The following is a 20,620-nucleotide window of genomic DNA, read 5'->3' on the forward strand; positions in this document are numbered from 1 at the left end:
AATAGAAACAAAGAAAGATTTTGTGGATAGTAGTACCGGTAGTAGTAGTAGTAGTTATTATTATTATTATTATTATTATTATTATTATTAGTAGTAGTAGTAGTAGTAGTAGTAGTAGTAATTATTATTATTATTATTATTATTATTATTAATTCCTTGAGCCAGCTAGTCTCTTACCTGTGTGGATGTGCTTGTCTCTTGTCTCTGTTTGGCAGTGAGGGTGTGTAGTGCAGGTGTCAGAGGTGAGAATATATAGGTTGCTAGGAGCTATATAACGACTAAAGTCCAGGAGTGACTGCCCTGCTGTATGTGTCACCCCAGCTTCCACATCACACCTTTGTGATACACACCTGGACTCGACATGGTGACAAGTTATGGGGACTTGACCCTCTGACACAGTGGGGAAGGCGACCCTCCAACACAATTTCAGAGCCATGAGCCCATTACATCACAAGACACAACCATGTCATTCTACTCAGTACTATTTACAGTCAGAGGAGGTGACATGGCTGCTTAATTTGTTGATTGGAGATAGATTGATGTTATTTACCTGTTTGTATAGAAATGAGGCTCTGGTCACTGTCTTCAAAATGTTGATTAAACATGGTGTGGATATGAACTTCATGAAACTATGTCATCACCAGGGCCCAGTATTTTAAAATGCATCAGATCTGCAATCAATTTAAAAAAAATCTTCTTTTTTTTCTTTTTTTATCTCAAAGGTAGGGGTCAAATCAACAATCCTTGACACCCACTATCTCAGATTGTTCTGAAATTGTTTCTCTAGATAAGATAAGTATTCCTGCATAATTATTTTTGTAGAGATATAGTTTAATCCCTGAGAAATAATGAACTCCTCCTTTAGAAGATGTTACGAGACAATATTGGAAATCCTTTCTCTTTGTCTGACAAGTAATATGAAGTTTGGAGTTTCTTTACTTCATACTAAGTGTAATGTAATACTTTCTGGTAATCTGGAGGTTGCCCTATCTAAAGGTATTAGTCATTAAAGTTGTGTCTTTTTATATTAATTTATTTATACTCACTGTAAAACCTTCACTGTAATACCGTAATACCCTGTCTACATTATCATGTTTTTTGCACTACGACACTATTTGCACTCTGGTTAAATGCCAAACTACATTTCTTTGTCTCAGTACTTTGTGTACTCTGTGCAATGACAATAAAGTTGAATCTAATCTACCGGTAATATAATGTCCCATTATACAGTGCAATAGTACCATATTATGTTCACTAGAAGGTGCTGTCCCTGCAGTTATGTGTGTAAAAAAAAAAGGTATTACAAAAAAAGTTTTACAGTTTTACGGTTATTACAGTTCTTTCCGATTGCTAAGTCGCAGTGTTCAAAACTGAAGTCACATTGTCAAAACTCTTCATACAGTCTGCATTACTAACATGCATCTTGGCCAAACACCTCATACATGTCTCAAAAGAAGCTTGTTCAAGCATACACTGGCAACAATGTTCACTCAGAAAGCATACACAGTCATGCATAACACTCTGACCTACAAAACACTAACAACAGGGAGCATTACATAGTTTGAATGATTTTCACAAAAATAAATATTTAATTAGAAGAATGGTTTGATTTATAGTAATCATAGACAGAATAGTTGACTGTACAACTGTAGTATTAGGCAACAAGAATGAATCAGAAAAGCCGCAATTTGCTTCTATCCTTTAGTGTATTTGTTTTTTCAGTATCTTTGCAGAAAGTAAGTTACGGTACATTTACTTCAAAGTACACTACATTTACTTGTCTTAAATAATTTATCTCTTAGGCCATTAGACTATGAAGTTATCATCTATACTGTATACGATGTGTAAATCTGCAGTTCTCTAAGGATATTCTGATCTAGGCTGCATGTTTATATGGTTTATATGGTTTATATGTTTTATATGGTTTATATGGTTTATATGGTTTATATGGTTTATATGGTTTATATGTTTATATGGTTTATATGTTTATATGGTTTATATGTTTATATGGTTTATATGGTTTATATGTTTATATGGTTTATATGGTTTATATGTTTATATGGTTTATATGGTTTATATGGTTTATATGGTTTATATGGTTTATATGGTTTATATGTTTATATGGTTTATATGGTTTATATGGTTTATATGGTTTATATGTTTATATGGTTTATATGGTTTATATGGTTTATATGGTTTATATGGTTTATATGTTTATATGGTTTATATGGTTTATATGGTTTATATGGTTTATATGGTTTATATGGTTTATATGGTTTATATGGTTTATATGGTTTATATGGTTTATATGTTTATATGGTTTATATGGTTTATATGGTTTATATGGTTTATATGGTTTATATGGTTTATATGGTTTATATGGTTTATATGGTTTATATGGTTTATATGGTTTATATGGTTTATATGGTTTATATGTTTATATGGTTTATATGGTTTATATGGTTTATATGGTTTATATGTTTATATGGTTTATATGGTTTATATGGTTTATATGGTTTATATGGTTTATATGGTTTATATGGTTTATATGGTTTATATGGTTTATATGTTTATATGGTTTATATGGTTTATATGTTTATATGGTTTATATGGTTTATATGGTTTATATGGTTTATATGGTTTATATGGTTTATATGGTTTATATGGTTTATATGGTTTATATGGTTGCTATGGCTACCGTAGGTCTAAGCCACCTCGGTTGCCCATTAACATCCGGGGCGAGGATATCGAGGTGGTGAAGACCTACAAGTACCTGGGGGTGCATCTGGACGACAAACTGGACTGGTCCAACAACACAGAGGCACTTTATAAGAAGGGCCAGAGCAGGCTGTACTTCTTAAGAAGACTTAGGTCTTTTGAAGTGTGTGGAGAGATGCTGGCCATGTTTTACCAGTCTGTCATGGCCAGCATTCTCTTCTACGCTGCAGTCTGCTGGGGGGGAAACATAACCAAGAGGGATACCGGACGGCTGGACAAGCTCGTAAAAAAGGCGGGTTCAGTGGTGGGAAGGAGCCTGGACTCTCTGGGGACCGTGGTGGAGAGAAGGACTAGGAGTAAGCTGCTGTCCATCAGGGACAACCCCAACCACCCCCTCCATCATGTCCTCGCTGGGCAAACCAGCAGCCGCCGCAGAGGGCGGTTCATTACGATCCGCTCCCGGACGGAGCGATATAAAAAATCATTTATCCCGGCTGCACTAAGACTGTTCAATGGCAACTAAAGTAGCAGTCGGGGTCAAGGCTCCTGAATCTGTATTTATTATTTATTTTAATCACCATCATCACTTTTTTAGTATTTTAATATAAATAACTATAGCCATCCTTTTAATCCACTTTTATATCAGATCTCACTGTTTTTTTTTTAATATACTGTACATGGCTGGCCCAGTGTTGTTGTCTGTCCTTTATGTTGTGTTGTGTTGTTATGTGTGGTTTTTAGTGGAGTGGCGCGGCAAAATGAATTTCCCCACGGGGATAAATAAAGTATTTATCTATCTATCTATCTATCTATCTATCTATGTTTATATGGTTTATATGGTTGCTATGGCTACACCAATTCTTCACAATGACAAACACATTTCTTGCTTATCACTCATGTTGCAGCCCTAAACCACACAGTTAACAAAACACAAAATACAATTCTCTACATTTGGCACAATCTTCCTTGCCAAAATCTCTTGTGTTCACATGGAAAACACTACCATTCAGAATGCTAAACTCAAACCACCAATCACACAATCACACTCTTCATATGGGCAAACACCTATTGCTTTTGAATTAGCAATCATAGCTTTAGCAATAAAGGATGAGCTCTCCTGTGTTAGAGAACAATAGATGCCAACTTGCAGAGAAAGGTAGAACAGAGGCCCGTGGCCAGACAGAAACGAAAGGCAGGATGCAGCCTAATTTTCTTTTTCTTTAGAGCAGGGGTCTTCAACCTTTTCAGCCCAAGGACCCCTTGGACGAGAGACAACCAGAACAGGGACCCCCACATGTAATAACAATTTTTACATGTCACATTTTAAGGCCTATAATAACTTTATTCACCTTATTAACCTATTTTGTCACGACCAGAGGTAGGACCCAAACGCAGACACAGGTGAACAGGTAAGAGTTAAATAATAAAGGTTTATTTCTAGTAACAAGGCTGATGGGAATAGGCAGGTGGGTCGTCAGGCAGGCGGGAGGTCAGGCAGGAGGAAGGGTCGACAGACAGGTGGGGAATCAAGCAGGAAGAATGGTCGGCAGGCAGGTGGAGTAGTCGGCAGACAGGCAGGGGGTCAGACAGGAGGAGTAGTCGGCAGACAGGCAAACTCAGCACTCATTTCTTTAGCGGCGAGGGATTCTCTGTGCAGCATGCAGTGAGTCCACATCACTTTGGGGGCGACTTTTCTGACAAGCGCCATCAGTCCACTCTTTTGCCCAGTCATAGCGCGCGCACCGTCGGTACACACCGCGACACACTTTGCCCAACGTACGTCATTTTCACCGAAAAAGTCATCAATCACTTTGAAAATGTCAGCACTTGTTGTGCGTTCAGGAAGCTTCTTACAAAACAAGAACTCTTCACACATTTCGTCTTGGTCAACAAAGCGCACAAATGCCAAGAGCTGTGCGTCTTTGGAGATGTCCACTGATTCATCCAATTGAAGTGCAAATGCCTCCGCCGTTTGTAATTTCTCAATTAACTGCACCCTCACATCCGATGCCATTTCACCAATTTGCCGAGCAATTGTTGTGTCTGACAATGGGATAGTCTTCAACTTTTCTGCACATGAATGAATGAATGAATGAATGAATGAATGGACTTTATTGTCATTGCTACAGTACAGGTACCAAACAACGAAATTTAGGAGGGGTGGCTCCCCTGGTGTTAGGAAAGGGAAAAAAAAAAAACTTTAAAAAAAATCACAAGAAGGGAAGGAGCTGGTTTACATAAATAAAGGCTATGTACACAATCCACTGTACTATACTGTACAGATAGACGACTAGGGTTGTCATATTGCACAATAGTATTGTTTCACGTTATTTAAAGTGTCACAGTTTGCAGGCTTGAAATGTACATGTTTGTGCCTCAGCACTACACCTGATTTTTACGCGAAGAGCAACTTGATATGAGGCTTTCAAAGCAAGCTCACCGACTTTCGCAGATTTTCTTATCATTGTCTGTTGGCCTTGGAGAGAGTGCAGACGAGCCTGAAAGTAGTCCAGTGCTCTATCTTGTAAGTGGCCATGATTCGTCTCCAAGTGTCGTTGCAGCTTTGATGGCTTCATGCTTTCGTTTGAGAGCGTCGCCGCACAAACAACACAGACCGGCAATTCCACTCCTTCGGTTTCTTTGAAAGTAAATCCAAACTTTAGGTACACTTCTGAATATTTTCGGGACTTTTCTCTTTTGCGTTTATCTGCCCCTGGGGCAGGCGCTGCTGGGGCCGAGGTGGAAGGAGTAGGCCTAGCCGTTGGATCTCGAGCTCGAGGTCTCGTTACTGTTACAAATGTATCCATCCTGCTTCACTAATTAATAGTAGTAACTAATAATGTGAAGTTATAATATAATTATTGGACTCGGACAACTTGCGCACGTTTAACTCAACCAGTTTAATCAACACTCAGCTTCAACAGTGCCTCGGGTCATTACCCATAATGCAAATAGTAAATAGTACATTTTTATTGTAAATAGTTTTTTGTCAAAAGTAGCTTATTATTGCCTATTAATGCTTGTAGTTTACTCAATATAACTTTTGTTATATTTTTTAATTGTCACAAATTATTTTGGTGAAAATTGTAAATTATTCTGAAAAAATTTGGCGGACCCCCTGCAGTACCTCTGCGGACCCCCTAGGGGTCGCGGACCCCCGGTTGAAGACCACTGCTTTAGAGTATATGCAGAAGCCTTATTTTCTTTTTTCTATTGTTTGTTCTGTATGAAGAACATTTTACAAATCCAACTGTGTTTGCTGAGATATAGAGTATTTCAGAATAAAAAAACATGATATTCTTGTATTTGTGTGTTTTATATTTGAGTATGAAAACATAACAGTTGATATAACAGGCTACTGTATATATGTAGTAAAACACTGAAATTGCAAAAGGCCTACTAATAATCTTATCATAGTACTGTTTTCATCTGATCATAGTGTTTTCCATTGTGCACATCAGTGTTCAATTGGTTCTTACTAGTGTCTATTCATTTGATGGTGTGTGTGTGTGTCATTTGACGACAACATTTCATTTTGAGAAGACATAACATTATTTTGAATGCAGTGTTTGCTTTTGCATGAGATTTGTGGAGTTAAGGATTTTGTGTGTGAGTTTTTGGATATGTGTTGAGTTAAGAGAAAATGAGCTATGCTTTGAGAAAATGTGTTAAAGCGATAGAGAAAAACTGTAAACCTACAGTAAAAGTCCTGTTGACTAGGTTTAAACACAGGTGTCCCACATTACCCAATGTCCCAGATTACCCGAATACATCCTACTTTAGTAGTAGGCCTACGCAGTTTAGCCAAGTGTAAGTCACTGTTATGCAACAGGTGAAATTAGACATCTATCCTAAGTCTGACTAACAGTGCCACATGCAAAGAGATAACAACAGTGAAAAGGCCTATGTAGTCGGCCAAACTCCAAACTGTTTATTGATACAGCAACGTGATTTATGTCCTCGCCTGACTCCTGTCCTTGTGGCCTACAGCAGCCTACATCAGCAGTTACTATGTGTCCGTATCACTGAAGACAACAAGAGCGCTATCCACAGAGCTGATGAGACATCTCTTGTTGCTATAGGCACTTTTCCCAAGCCAAGCACCAATCTGAAAGTCTCAGTTTCATGGTATTGATAAAATGCTACTGCACCGCAGTCACACAGACCTTGAAACTTGAAACAAAACGTTTACAGCTGCAAAGCACGTGTATTTTTAATGTCAACACTATATTTCCTGACGACTTGAAGGAAGACTCAATCTGTCATGTTTTCTTTAACAACGCTCTCTGCCTCCTAATCACATAATCTTGGCCTTGGTGTGACTAGGAGGCGTCAACAATTTACACTGATGAAATACTTCACTCAGCAAAAATGGATTTGTTTATGTGATGTTGTAAAATTAGGTCAAATCTTATCTCCTGGTGACGCTCGACACATTCCATTCTATCTAGTAATGGAAAACAAAATGGAGGTAAATTGTCTAGTATGGAGTATGAAGTACCTGGGTGTGTTAATTCCTTCCTACCTCCCTCTTTTATCAAAAATGATATAACAAGATGAAAATCTCTTTCTTGGGTAGAGTGGATGATGTCATTAAAATGAATATATTGCCCAGACTTAATTATGTATTTAATTCTCCCTATTACGTTGCTTCATACCTTCTTCAACAAGGTACAGTACAAGGCTTGTTCATTCATTTACAGTTTTTTTACGGTCGCTAAGTCACAGTGTTCAATACTGAAGTCACAGAGTCACAACTCTTCATACAGTCAGCGAAGCAGAAGTCCATGTGGACCAAACTGTGACTCTTACTCTGTGATTTTTACATTGCTTTCATACAAAATGCATTCAATGACCATAACACTTCTCTCATTCAAACTCCCCCACCTGCAAAACACTATGTATTTGCAACACATTTTTAAATTGTTAACATACTGTGTTCAAAACTGTGAAGAACCAAAACAGAATGATTTGGTGCATTTTTTTTGCAGTAATCATATTCCTATTATATATGACAGAAAGCTCGCAATAAACTGCAGTGTTTGAGTGTGCAGATGCTGTTATTTTGCACTCTATTGATACTCTTCAGTTCCAGCACCTCAGCAAAGTCTGATAATGGATGAGCGGTGGTATTTACACTATTTGCAGTAATCATATTGAAATGTCTAGAAAATATTAGCAGAATATATACAATAAAATGAAATAGACTAGATGCATTGCCAGGGAAGACATTAGATGTGACCAGATGCAGACCAGAGGGTGGACCAAAACCCTCAGGAGTGAGACATTTTTGGTGTGATTGCTATTGTATTGTAGCTCTGGAATTTCAGTTTTTCTTTTTTGTTTGAACTTTGCATTTTCCACTTTATTTTCCACTTTTCATTTTACACAAGTAAATGTAGTGTAACTTACTTTCTGCAAAGATACTGAAAAAAAAAAAACACTAAAGGATAAAAGCAAATTGCAGCATTTCTGATCCATTCTTGTTGCCTAATACTTTACAGTTGTACAGTCAACTATTCTGTCTATGATTACTATAAATCAAACCATTTTTATAATGAAATATTCATTCTTGTGAAAATCATTTAAACTATGTAATGCTCCTTGTTGTTAGTGTTTTGTAAGTCAGAATGTTATGAATGACTGTGTATGCTTTATGAGTGAACATTGTTGCCAGTTGGCCAACATGCATGTTAGTAATGCAGACTGTATGAAGAGTTGTGACTCTGTGACTTCAGTATTGAACACTGCGACTTAGCGACCGTAAAAAACTGTAATTTCGAATAGTGGTACTCACTGCATACAAATCAACCGTATATACCTATACAACTGTATGTACTATGCTTATATAAGGCAGAAGGTTCAGAGCTACACCATCCACAGCTGTGTTACTGGGCAGCTCAGTAAAAAGCAATCAGACAATAGGTAATGAAGTCATCAACTGCCTGGGTAAGGATAGAAAACCAAGATGTTCTTCTGTATGGATTATATCATATTCTTTCTAGGGACCAAAAAAGGGTAAACAATTACAAACAACCTTTTAATTATTCTTAATTATTATTCAGAAATTGGATTGTCCCTTATCTCATTTTAACCTCATCTGGGGGAATTTAGCTTTGCCAAGGGCATGTAATAACTGCACCTCCAATTCATGGTTTGATAAGGGCATAAAGGAATTCCAACATCTTTTTCATGAGTGTTCAATGCTGTCTTTCACAGAATTACATAACATTTCTACCTTTGATTTCTATAAATTCCTTCAGATAAAACATCCTATCAATACTAAACATCATACTTTTGTTGAACCAAAGGCATCAGAGATTGATGTAATTCTGAGAAATACTAATGTGAAAATGAGATTGATTTCAAAGCTATACTCTAGCCTTCTTGACCTATAAAATACTAATGATCTTCGTACAAAATGGTAAGCTGACTTAGGGGAAAGAATAGATTATGATGACTGGGTACATTTGGGGATACAGTTCATTGATGCTCTTCCAATTTAAGGCATAAAACCTTACATGCGACGGTCTTACATAGAGTAGGAGATTGCATAATATGCATTCAGAAATGTCTTATTTAAGCTGTATGGGTCTTCCAGCACAACCTCTGTAACCTCTGTGCTTGCCAACAAGGGTTTCTCCTCCAAGTTCTAAGTCATGTTTTGCTAGGGGATCAAATACTTATTTCCCTCGATCAAATGCAAATCAATTTATAACTCTTATATAATGTGTTTTTCTGGATTTTTTTGTTGATATTCCACTGTTAAAATAAACCTACCATTAAAATTATAGACCAATCATTTCTTTGTAAGTGGGCAAACTTACATAATCAACAGGGGATCAAATACTTATTTCCCCCACTGTACATGTTGAATGAAACATCTGACATGTGTTTATACATACATATATCATACTTACAGTTTTTCTCAATTGCTAAAACACATTTCACAAAACTTTCCTCCATTTTCCCAAAACTCTAAACACAACACTCTTTTCTAAAGCTACATAAACAAAACCACACCTTCTCTCTTCAAAACTCAAACTTTCACACCAAAACAGCTGCTCAAAGCCTGCAAAAATGTAAACACTATATGCATCATTACAGACTACAACAAAACAACTGAAAACACAATGTTCAGTGTGTGAGAATGTTCATTTTTTTCCACAACTGCCAATGCACATTTTTAGAAACCTTACAGTATCTGTTCTGAGAATATATCACTGTAGAGTATTGGGCATTCATAGATTTGTGTGTCAACAGTATGTAAATCTACAGAAAATACAATATGTATTTTACGGTACATGTGGGAATACGGTACATGTGGAAAAACTAGGGTTAGGGTTAGGTGCTAGGGTGACTTGGTACATGCTGGCATGTCTAACCCTAACCCTAACCCTAACCATAACCCTAACCCTAATCCTAACCCTAACCTTAACCCTAGCACCCTAGCACCTAACCATAACCCTAGTTTTCCCACATGTACCGTATTCCCACATGTAACGTAACATGTACACTACTGTACTGTATCACAACTCAATGCAAACACTACAGAGGATCCATTACACACAACAATACTCACTGAAAACAATGTTCAGGGTGTGACGTTTTTTTATTTATTTATGGAACTATACCACACACACACACACACACACACACACACACACACACACACACACCACAATCATTTGCAACAAGTGTCTTCAATTTTGAGTCGTTATGTTCAATGAATGAAGCCAGGTGTGTTCATTGTGTTCAAATGTTGCTGACTGTGGCAAGCATTTTGCATCACATGAGCTTTAATTTGAGAATTTGAGCAGAGTTTTTTGCAACTTGTGTTTTAGCAAGACAAAATGTGTTTAGATTTATGAGAAAAGGAGGATTGTGTTTTGTGAATTGTGTCTTCATGTGAAATGTGTTTATGGTTTTGGCAAATGGGGGCTAGTTTTATTAAATGTGTTTAGAGAACTGGTAATTTGGTTTAGAGAATTGGCTTTTGTGTTTTAGCAATTGGGAAAAACTGTAACCTAAATATAATAATCAGTAATCATAGCAGTGGATAGAATAGTCTAATTCTATGAATATGGTCTGCTTCAGTTGAACTGGACTCATCATGCTATCACTGATAACTATTGCATAATCTGACAGCTCCTCATCACTTCTTATGTGTGCCCTTAACTAGTATCCACACATCTGGACTCCTGCCCTCTTTACCACCCTCTTTACCACCCTCTTTACCAACCAATCCAACTGGACTACCTACCCAACCACACAATCACTCAGAGACACACCCTCACTCACAGGTTTGGGTATGATATTTCAGTGCACTGCAAGGATTATCTGAATTGAAATTCCAATTTTAGTAGTGACAGCATTCTTTCTTTGTCCTTGTTTTCCAGTTGCGACCATGAAGGTTTTTGTGGTGCTTGCGATTGCTGTATTCACTAGTAAGTGTAAATCTTGAGTCTTGAAGTTAAATGAGATTACTTGGCTGTCAAAACAATGTACTATACAAATACAACACACTCTAGTTTTTGTTGTTCTAGTTTTTGTTGTTGCCCATATTAAGTTATATTGTAAATATCTCCCAGGTTGTCAGGCCAACCACGACGTCCTTGATTTCTCGGATTTATTCGATCAATCAGAAGAAGTAGGAGAATACTATCAGTATGATTTGTGGAAAGAACAAGAAAGGTGAGTCGCAAGTTAATTTCAGTGGCAACTAAGTATAATGTACAGTAAGTGTAAGTGACCAGTAGAACCAACTTACTACCTCTATCACATCAGTGTTCTGTATATAGATGCATACATGCACTAATCTATTTTATTCTATTAGTTTTACACCGATGACAAAATGGTACAGTGATCTTCAACATTCATGACACTACATTCATTATATTTGCACTCATAAAACCTCTCTCTACCTCTCTCTCTTTCTCTATATTCTTTTTCTTTATCTCTCTCCTCTCTGTCCATAGGGCAAGGTTCGCTGAGACTCCTATGGGCAAATTCATTGCCTCCCTGTCCAAGGAGGCAGAGCAGCTGAAGGCCCGCGTGGAGCAGAGTCTGGACGGCATGATGACCAAACTGCAGCCCTACGCTGACGAAGTAAGCAAGGATGTCCACAGTCAGGTGAAGGAGCTAAAGAAAGATATCAGCTCATATACAGACATGTTAGCCCCAGAGAACCTGCACCAGAATCTGAAGAAGAACCTAAAAAAATCTGTGAGTAATCTGCAGTCCCAGCTGAACACCTACACAGACGACCTGAAGCAGAAGGCAGAACAGAGTCTGAAGGAGGTCCAGAAGGGCATGGTTCCCCTGACCCAGAACTTCCAGACCCAGCTGACTGAGGTAGCTCAGGACCTCCAGAAGAATGTAGTGTCTTTTGGTGAGGGGATAGGCCAAAGCGTAGCAAACCAACTGACCTCGTTTTGGGAAGCTATTTGGGAGTGAAATGACAATTAAAATGTTTTTTGGGGCATTTAGCAGACACCTTTACCAAAGCGAGTTACAGCAAATACATTTCTCTAAGTAAGTGAATCATCTATCCATCAATCATCGAGTTGCATTTCATGTACGAAAGGCGCTATATAAATAAAGCTTTACTTACTTTACTTACTTACTTACTTACTTATCGAAAGAAAAGTTATCTGTGCTCGGGCCAGGGGCCATTGGCAGTCATAATGCTAGAAGAGGGAAGATTTTTAAAAAATATTTTTTATATCTATATCTATAAACATTAGAGAAACTGAACAGGGGGGTGGAGAGGTTTCAGGAGGGACAGTTAAGGTAATACAACACAAATAAACAAATAAGGTTCATTTCTTAATAAATGTTCATTAATAAATGAAATGTAGTTTTTTCTGTGCTCTTTTAAATCAGAAAATGTAATTCAATGTAATTAATATTGTGATACCCAGTAGAAGCTTGTTAAATGTGCTGATTCTGATCTCTGCCTTTTCCAAATAAAAAGATAATAATAATAAAATAAAAAACTTTCTGTTTACTGATTTTGTTTGCATTTCACCATCACTACCACTATATTAGTTTTTATGGGACTTTATACAGAGTAAATTATACAGAGTAGGCTGTTCATGCTAAACACGGCTTTGACGTTAGTGTAAGAAGTAACTTTCACAAAATTCATTGCATAATGGATGAACATATTGTCTTACGACAGGTGGCCTTGTTCCTGACACTCATAGGGCTTTCACACTACGTCATCACACCATTCACATTCTATATGAACCATTATTCATAGAAAATAGTGTTTATTTCATACTGTTATACTGATACTGTTGTGGATACTGTTGTGGAAGATATTATCCTCATTTCCAGTGAAGTAGCTGCCATCTTGTTGTCTTGTTGTTTTGGTTTATCCCGCCCCTTCGTCACCCAACGTTGATGACGCTGATAGTTCTGGTTACACTGGTATGAACGCGGGCTGGTTCGCCAGACAGCACCAAGGTTCGGAGGTTCAAGAACGGGAACGGGAACGGTTCCTTGGCGGTGTGAAAGCCCTGTCAGAGCCTCGACTGACTGTCAGTGCAGACAAGAGTCAAGTTATCTGACGTAAGACAATGGGATGAACAGTCTGATACTGTTTATTATACAAAATCATTTAGGAATATTTCTGAGCTAGAGTTGTTCTGCAAGGAAGAATGTGGAAAAATTCCCAAAACAAGAATTGAAAGACTCTTAGCTGGCTACAGGAAGCGTTTGCAAGCTGTTATAGTTGCCCGAGGAGGAGTTACTAGCTGACAGGGTTCCCAAACTTTTGCACAAGGCCTTTTTCCTTGTTTTATTATTTTGAAACTGTAAAAAAAAAAGTTTATCTTGCTTTAAAATGTGATGAAATGTGTCATGTCTTAACTTGTGTGTCAAGTAAAACTTAAAATGTGTCATGTCTTTACTTTGTACCTTATGTACCTTATACCTTGTACCTTGTACCTTATGTCTTAAACAACTACTTAAATACTTTGATGAAAAAACGATCAATTCATATTCAGAGGAAGTTGAATGTGCAATGTATTATTTTTTGGGGGGAAATCCTTTATTTTACAGCCCAGTAATGAACAGGTACTTACATAGAAAGCACTTGGTTATTACCTGATAATGGCATATGAATTACTCTCACATTATTTTTTTGATTCACTGAATCAAAGCTGATACAGGCCTGTAAAGGAGTTCGTGTTAGCTTTCTTTGTTTGTTTATTTTTAATTCAGTATTAGATATCACAATGATTCAGTATTAAGTAACACAATGTATACAATTACCAAGGCTTACATAACATTCCTTCGGTCAATAGAAATGTGTCCTATCAATGTTCTTTCTAGAGGTTTATGGATAACGATAAGAATGATAGGGCATGACCCATATCAGTTAGCTGAGCTCTGATGTCTGAATGTACCCTGGGTTTAACAAATCATCATTGGCAGCAACTGGTCCAATGTGTCCTTGAGTACCTTCGAGGTGAAAGTGATTCCTTGAGGATAGGTTATTGCTCTCTTGCCACACTTCTAAACCCATCTTTTTTTTTAAATTTATCTATCTATTATTGTTCTCTCCATGGAATATGGTGTCTGAGTACTGAGAAAAGTGCTATACAAAATAAATGCATTGATATACTACAATCAGCAGCCTGGCCCAAGTCTCAGCAAGCATTATATTGCTATTTTCAGATCAACCAGTAAGTTAACAGTAGGACAAGAACATTGCAATTGCAAGAGCTCTCCAGAATTACATTTAGCAAAGATCTCTTAAAGTAATTTTTTCTGAGTGGGGCATATTTCATTTTATTGGACAGATATAGTGAAGACAGACAGGAAAGTAAGGGAGAGAGGGCATGTCTGCAGGGCATAGGCCGGATTCGAACCCATTCCAACATGAGTATATGAGTGCAGAGTAGACCACGGAGCTAGACCACTGGACCACCCCAGGCCACTATTTGGCCATTTTAACTTAATATATGACTGATGAATACACATTATATATTTTATAGTAAGCTTCTTTCATCGTTATGGTTAGACATTTTCTAACATGTTTATTTCATCCTTGCATCCTTAAGTGCACTGCAACGTGGAATGAAATAATAATCCAATAATAAAAGATGACAACACACTGAACTTCGGTCACCAGTTGGCAGTCGCCTTTCATTTATTGGAACACATCATTGCAATCCTAGCTATATAAATACGCAGGCATTCCCATGCTTTCATTCTCTTGTTGGCATCACTAAGAAGGATATCTAAGGTGAGTTACTGTGTCATATATGTACATATATATATATATATATATATATATATATATATTGTACACAAACAAGTATATTCTACAGAGATCTGAAGGAATATTGATATTGATGTTGCTTGCACAGTCCTGTGTTTGTGTGTTGAATAGGAATAGTCAGGGTTTTAGGGACATTTTTAAATAATTTATTCTAATGTGTCGATTTTTCGGAGAAAGTTTGACGAGTTTGGTACCAGTACATTAATAAAGGTTAGAAACATTAATAAGTAAGAAATAATAAGGCCTGTCATGACTCCATAATGGAATACAGTGGTGAAACCTTCTCGTGCTATCCTCTATCAAATGGATGTGTGGCTTAGAATATATCATTACAACTGTCAATAAAGTCAATTAATCAATCGATATAACTCTCATGTTGACAAGCATCTTTCATTGCTCTTACAGGTGTCTTGTCTGCCAATCACCATGAATGCTGTTGCAGTGATCCTTGCTCTAGCAGTCCTCTCAGGTGAACATTCCATTCTACTCAGTTCTAGAACAACAACTAGGCTATCTTCCCCTGTCCTGCTAACTCTTATCACACAGACCAAATGTCTGACAGTGAAATACAAAAAAAAAAACAATAACAAACGTTTGTTTAAATCAACCAATTGCTCCATTCTGCCCCCTTTAGGCTGCCATGCGCGCATGGTACCTCAAGACGAGGCCGGTAGTCCGTTCTCGAAGACCTTTGACTGGTTCAATAACCATTTTTCTGACCTGAGCTCCAAGGCAGATGGTGTGGTTAAGAATGTGAAGAGCTCCCAACTCGGCAGGGAACTAGAGTGAGTTTACCGTTGTGAGCTGTATGCTTAACTATCAGAAACCTCAAATAATATTTATAATCACTGCATTTCTCACAGCGTATAATTTTGTGTATCAGTGCATTGCAAGGATTAAGACTTCAGAGAGTAAACATATCACAGAGTGTCTGGGATTCAAACAACAACAAAGCGTTTTCCCCGGCACTTTTGTAGTTGAGGGATGGGGCTGGAGAAATGTACTCATTGTAAAATTCATAAATAGAGCTTTGAATGCAAAGACTGACCATCCATGATATCAAAATGATAGTTTTAACCAAGTGTTGAAGCTATACATTGTTTGTTTACAATAATATATATATATATATATTTTTTTTTTTTTACAAACAATGCAGTAAAACAAGCTTATATGGCTATATAAAATGACTTTTAAAGCCTAAAAACGGATATACCAATCCCAGATTGCCACTTTAAGTATGTGCATTTGGACATCATATTTTGCATGAAAGGGTTTGCTAGAAGGGTGAAGACACCATCATGTTGCAGTTACGAAGTTTGAATTCTACACTTGGATGAAACAAACCTTGGTGAGGCGTTTCTCATAGCAGTGAGGTGAGACATTGCTGTTCCATGTGTCCTCTAGATAAGTGATTACCATTAAATCATGTCTCCCTTCCCCAGTTCCCTGATCACAGACATCACATCTGAGTTGACCATGTACAGCGATGACGTACAGACCAAGCTGGGCCCCTATGCCAAGAACACAGCTGAGAAGCTGGGTGTGGACATGCAGCTGCTGGCCAATAAGCTCCAGGCTCATATGGTGGACGCCTCTGACAAGGCCATAGAGTACTCCAAGGAATTCCAGACCATGGTGCAACAGAACGCAGGTGACATCAAGAACAGGGTCAACCTATACAGCCGCAAGCTGAACAAGCGCCTTAGCAAGGACTCTGATGAGATCCGCAGGTGAGTCAGACATACAGGGGGATTGGGCTGATAGAGGGTAGGTACAGTAGGAATGTTTTCCTGCTGGAGAGTAATTTCACAGCAAGGTCCTGAGGATGATTATGGAATCATTAAAAAAAAAGATTCAAAGTCTTGAAAAGATTGTGATCTGCTGAATGCCCAAAAATTTCAACAGAACTGCTATGGTCTGCTTTTGTCTAATATTGGCCAATACATGTCCCATTTAATGTATCTATTGCTCACCAGTTCTAAAACATTTAGAAATGTTTTTGTAAATATTATATCTATTGCCTCACAATATTTGAGCAGGGCAGAGTGGACGGAGGTGTATAAATTGGGACTCACATATTGTTATGCATTTTCATACATAACTGATATTATTATAAATGCTCTACACCATCCAAGATCTTCCTAAGTGCAACAGGTGCACACTTCATCCTGCTAACTCTTTGGCTGCATTTGTAAATTGGCTCTGGAAATCTGATCAGCACTCATGGAATGCCTGTTGTCCAATCAAATGACTTGGTGCCTTTATGACGTTGAACCCAGTGTGCGCTCTGGCACTCTCAGAGTGATTTTACAAACACACCCTTTCTCTCTCCATTCAGGAAAGCGACCACCTATATCAAGGAGCTGCAGACTAAAACTACAGAGACCATGGAGTCTATGAAGGACCGCCTGGACCCCTACTTTGAACAGATGCGTGAGCGTGTAGAAGAGAAGGTGGCTACCCTCAACCAGCTGTTGAAGTCCCAGGCGGAGGAGATGACGGACAAGCTCCAGTCCAAGGCTGAGGACATCCGTGAGCAGCTGGAAAAGACCACAGAGAACCTGCGCTCCTCTCTGGAGGACAAACATGAGGAACTACGCACCTGGTTCCACCCCTACGACACCATGATCCGTGAGCAGGTGGAAGCTGCCATCAAGAGTCTAGGTTTATAAGTAATCAAGTGTCTAAGTCTAAGATACCATCAGGTTTAACGAGGCTGAGGATAACAGTCCTCTCATTGCTTTACCATAACACCAACAGACCTTTTACCAAAACATTAAGTAGAGGAGAAACCATTTCATTTATCACTGTTCTTGAGTAAGGCAAAGCATATTTTACAGGACACAAATGTTTTCACACAATAGATCCACAATCAAACAAATCTACCTGTGCTAACACTCTCTCTACCTTATTGTGATCCACCTCTACATAAAGCACTTTAATAAAAGCTAACTGCTGAAGTTCACACAAATGTGTACTGAGTTCTATATATAATTGTTAATCATCTAAACGAATATCAAAGGAAAAATACTATGTTTCTTCATTATGAAAGTGTGGTGAAGGTTTGTTAAATGCAACAACAACAAAAAATCTAATCATACATGCTCTTGTCAATGGCATGTTTATTCAATGGTCAGAGTGTTTCAGAGGAAAAGTCACACTTTGAAAAACAAGTCAGTTGTTCAGTATCTACTTTCAACTTTTATTGTAAGACTACAATATCAAAAAAGGGTAGAAAAACATTCTCATTGACAATAAGACAGTGACATACCAAAAGGTTATCAGAATATCAATATTAGTATTTTCAACCACATCATTCTATTCCACATCTTTATATGGTTATTCTCATGCTTTAACATTCAAATGCATGTTCCAAGATTATACACAGCGGCCAAAGATGAATTTTCTGTTTTATTATCATTGCCTATTCTTTTGACTTGATTGGCATATCAAACCACTTCACATTCTTACAAATAGTTCTCTGTGGTCCTCTGTGGCTCAGTTGGTAGAGCACACCGCTAACAATGCTTGGGTTGTGGGTTTGATTCCCGCTGGGACCATACTGAAAATGTATGCACTCACTGCAATGTAAAGGGCTCTGCACACAGCGTGCGATTTCTGTTGCGCGTCAACATTCCATTTTGAAGTTTGAATGGAAGTCTATGAGAACATCGCATTTCAACACACACGGCCCCGATTTTAATCGCACGGCGAACATTCGATTCCATTCATTTTGAATGGGACAAAGCACACGGCGTGCGAGTTTTGTCGCACTGTCAAATTTGTGCTTTTTCCCATTCAAAATGAATGGAATCGAATGTTCGCCGTGTGATTAAAATCGGGGCCGTGTGTGTTGAAATGCGATGTTCTCATAGACTTCCATTCAAACTTCAAAATGGAATGTTGACGCGCAACAGAAATCGCACGCTGTGTGCAGAGCCCTTAAGTCGCTTTGGATAAAAGCGGCAGCTAAATGGCATATATTACAAATAAAACCTGACTTATTAACGACCATCACTGTTTTGAAACAGTGCAAACTGCTTGGACAGATCTGTAGGGCTTTTTGAAATAGTGTTAGTGTTTATGTACATTTAACTATATTGTTTCTAAAAAGGGAGAACAAATACAACTTTGCCATCAGAAGCATAATTTACGTTATGTGAGTAACTGTGAAAGGTCTTCTTTTCAAAGGCACATTTGTTTAATATACAGTATTTAAGTAAAATGTAATGGACTGCACACCGAACAGTTTACTTGGTAGCTATCAAGACAACCATGAGTGACTGAGCGCAAGCCATACAACTTTTCAGATTCAATGATGAATACCATCAAAAACAAGGATATACTGTACATTGCATTCATAATCTTGTTTAGTCTGTTTACAGTTGCTTTTACTACACTCCCCTTGCATGATGTAAGTAGTGCTCATGTAGCTCTGAGACCTCAATAAATGTTGCCAAGCAATCTGCACATTCAAAGGTGGCATCATTCTCCTGCTCTTTATGCCTCGGTATCACAACAGTCGTTGAAGCTTCGATGAAAACACCATCATCATCCGTGGATTTCCCTTTGCTTTGAGGTGGTTCTATCTGCAGAGGCAACATATCCAGAGCACAGGGTGAGGGAGGCTCAAAGTCAGGAATTGACTTGGGTGCTGTGTCTGTTTGGGGCTCTGGCGTACGTTCATGTTCAACTGTACTTTGGACAGCTGCAGTGGGTGACAAGGACTGAGGTAGATGTGAGGTGTGAGCAGAGAGGTTGCTAGATAGACTGTCTTGGGGGTCTTCCTCTGTGTCTGAAATCATAACTGGTGGCTGTAAACAAGATATGTTGGGGACAACATACAGACAGTCTGGGTGTGGATACCTATACAGGTTATTTCTCTTGGTGACAGGAAAAGTACGTTTTTGTTGAGGGGAACATGGCTCGGCTCCCTGCCTGGGTTTATTTGATGGTTTAGAGGGGCGAGAAATAGAAACTACATCAGCTATACTGGTAACTCGCTTCTTTCTCTCAATGAGATGGCAAATTTGATGGGCTTGGAGTAAATCTGTGGTTGTAAACCGGGCCTCACAGTTTCTACAGGGATAGGGAAACAAGAGTGGTTCCATTGGCTCTTTAGGCAGAGGGAGATCAAGACGGGCCTTGTGAGCCTTCAAGTGATCCTGTAAGGTGCGATTGCTAGTAAAAGAGAGGTTGCAAAGGAGACAGTAGTGTGAGCTAGCCCCTCTGTGTAAAAGACTGTGTTTTACTAACTTTATTAAGCTGGTAAAACTCTTCCCACAAGTGTCACATTTCAGGCCGTCACATGGCGTGTGAAATACACAAAGATGGGTGTTTAAGTTTTCCTCAATAACAAAGGTTTTGGGGCATAAGGGGCAAGCATAGGGTCTCTGGGCTGCATGCTCCTGCATGTGGTCCCTATAGGAGCCAAAGAAACGAAACTCCAATTTGCACTGAGTGCACGAAAAACAGCAGCCCTCTTGTCTGTGTAGTCCCTGGTGCAACCAAAGCTTGTTCCACTGGTTAAAGGCCTTTCCACACTGACCACAGGAGTATCTGTCACAAGGGGCATGATTGATCAGTAAACGAGAACGAAACTTTGAAAGT

The 20,620-nt window shown here is 38.3% G+C and overlaps 2 protein-coding genes across 2 annotated transcripts; both read left to right on the forward strand.

The window, feature by feature from the left end:
* Positions 1 to 10,911: 10,911 nt before the first annotated feature.
* On the forward strand, positions 10,912 to 12,719 carry LOC308157062 (uncharacterized protein). Its single transcript, XM_080530539.1, has 4 exons — positions 10,912 to 11,027; positions 11,118 to 11,165; positions 11,310 to 11,412; positions 11,697 to 12,719. The coding sequence occupies exons 2-4, from the start codon at positions 11,126 to 11,128 to the stop codon at positions 12,172 to 12,174; spliced, it is 621 nt and encodes a 206-aa protein (XP_080386665.1). The 5' UTR covers positions 10,912 to 11,027; positions 11,118 to 11,125; the 3' UTR covers positions 12,175 to 12,719.
* Positions 12,720 to 14,888: 2,169 nt separating this feature from the next.
* On the forward strand, positions 14,889 to 17,991 carry apoea (apolipoprotein Ea). Its single transcript, XM_080533103.1, has 5 exons — positions 14,889 to 14,974; positions 15,416 to 15,479; positions 15,645 to 15,795; positions 16,453 to 16,740; positions 17,349 to 17,991. The coding sequence occupies exons 2-5, from the start codon at positions 15,437 to 15,439 to the stop codon at positions 17,680 to 17,682; spliced, it is 816 nt and encodes a 271-aa protein (XP_080389229.1). The 5' UTR covers positions 14,889 to 14,974; positions 15,416 to 15,436; the 3' UTR covers positions 17,683 to 17,991.
* Positions 17,992 to 20,620: the final 2,629 nt, after the last annotated feature.

The sequence above is a fragment of the Nansenia antarctica genome (genome assembly GCF_963989245.1).
Source record: "Nansenia antarctica genome assembly, chromosome: 5".
NCBI classification, from domain to species: Eukaryota; Metazoa; Chordata; class Actinopteri; order Argentiniformes; family Microstomatidae; genus Nansenia; species Nansenia antarctica.

What these genes read in the sequence shown, in the direction of transcription:
- LOC308157062 (XM_080530539.1), top strand. Translation starts at nt 11,126, where the DNA reads ATGAAGGTTTTTGTGGTGCTTGCGATTGCTGTATTCACTA. An exon ending in TGCGATTGCTGTATTCACTA is followed by an intron (nt 11,166 to 11,309) that starts GTAAGTGTAAAT and finishes AATATCTCCCAG; the next exon opens with GTTGTCAGGCCAACCACGAC. An exon ending in TTGTGGAAAGAACAAGAAAG is followed by an intron (nt 11,413 to 11,696) that starts GTGAGTCGCAAG and finishes CTCTGTCCATAG; the next exon opens with GGCAAGGTTCGCTGAGACTC.
- apoea (XM_080533103.1), top strand. Translation starts at nt 15,437, where the DNA reads ATGAATGCTGTTGCAGTGATCCTTGCTCTAGCAGTCCTCTCAG. An exon ending in TGCTCTAGCAGTCCTCTCAG is followed by an intron (nt 15,480 to 15,644) that starts GTGAACATTCCA and finishes TGCCCCCTTTAG; the next exon opens with GCTGCCATGCGCGCATGGTA. An exon ending in CAACTCGGCAGGGAACTAGA is followed by an intron (nt 15,796 to 16,452) that starts GTGAGTTTACCG and finishes TCCCTTCCCCAG; the next exon opens with TTCCCTGATCACAGACATCA.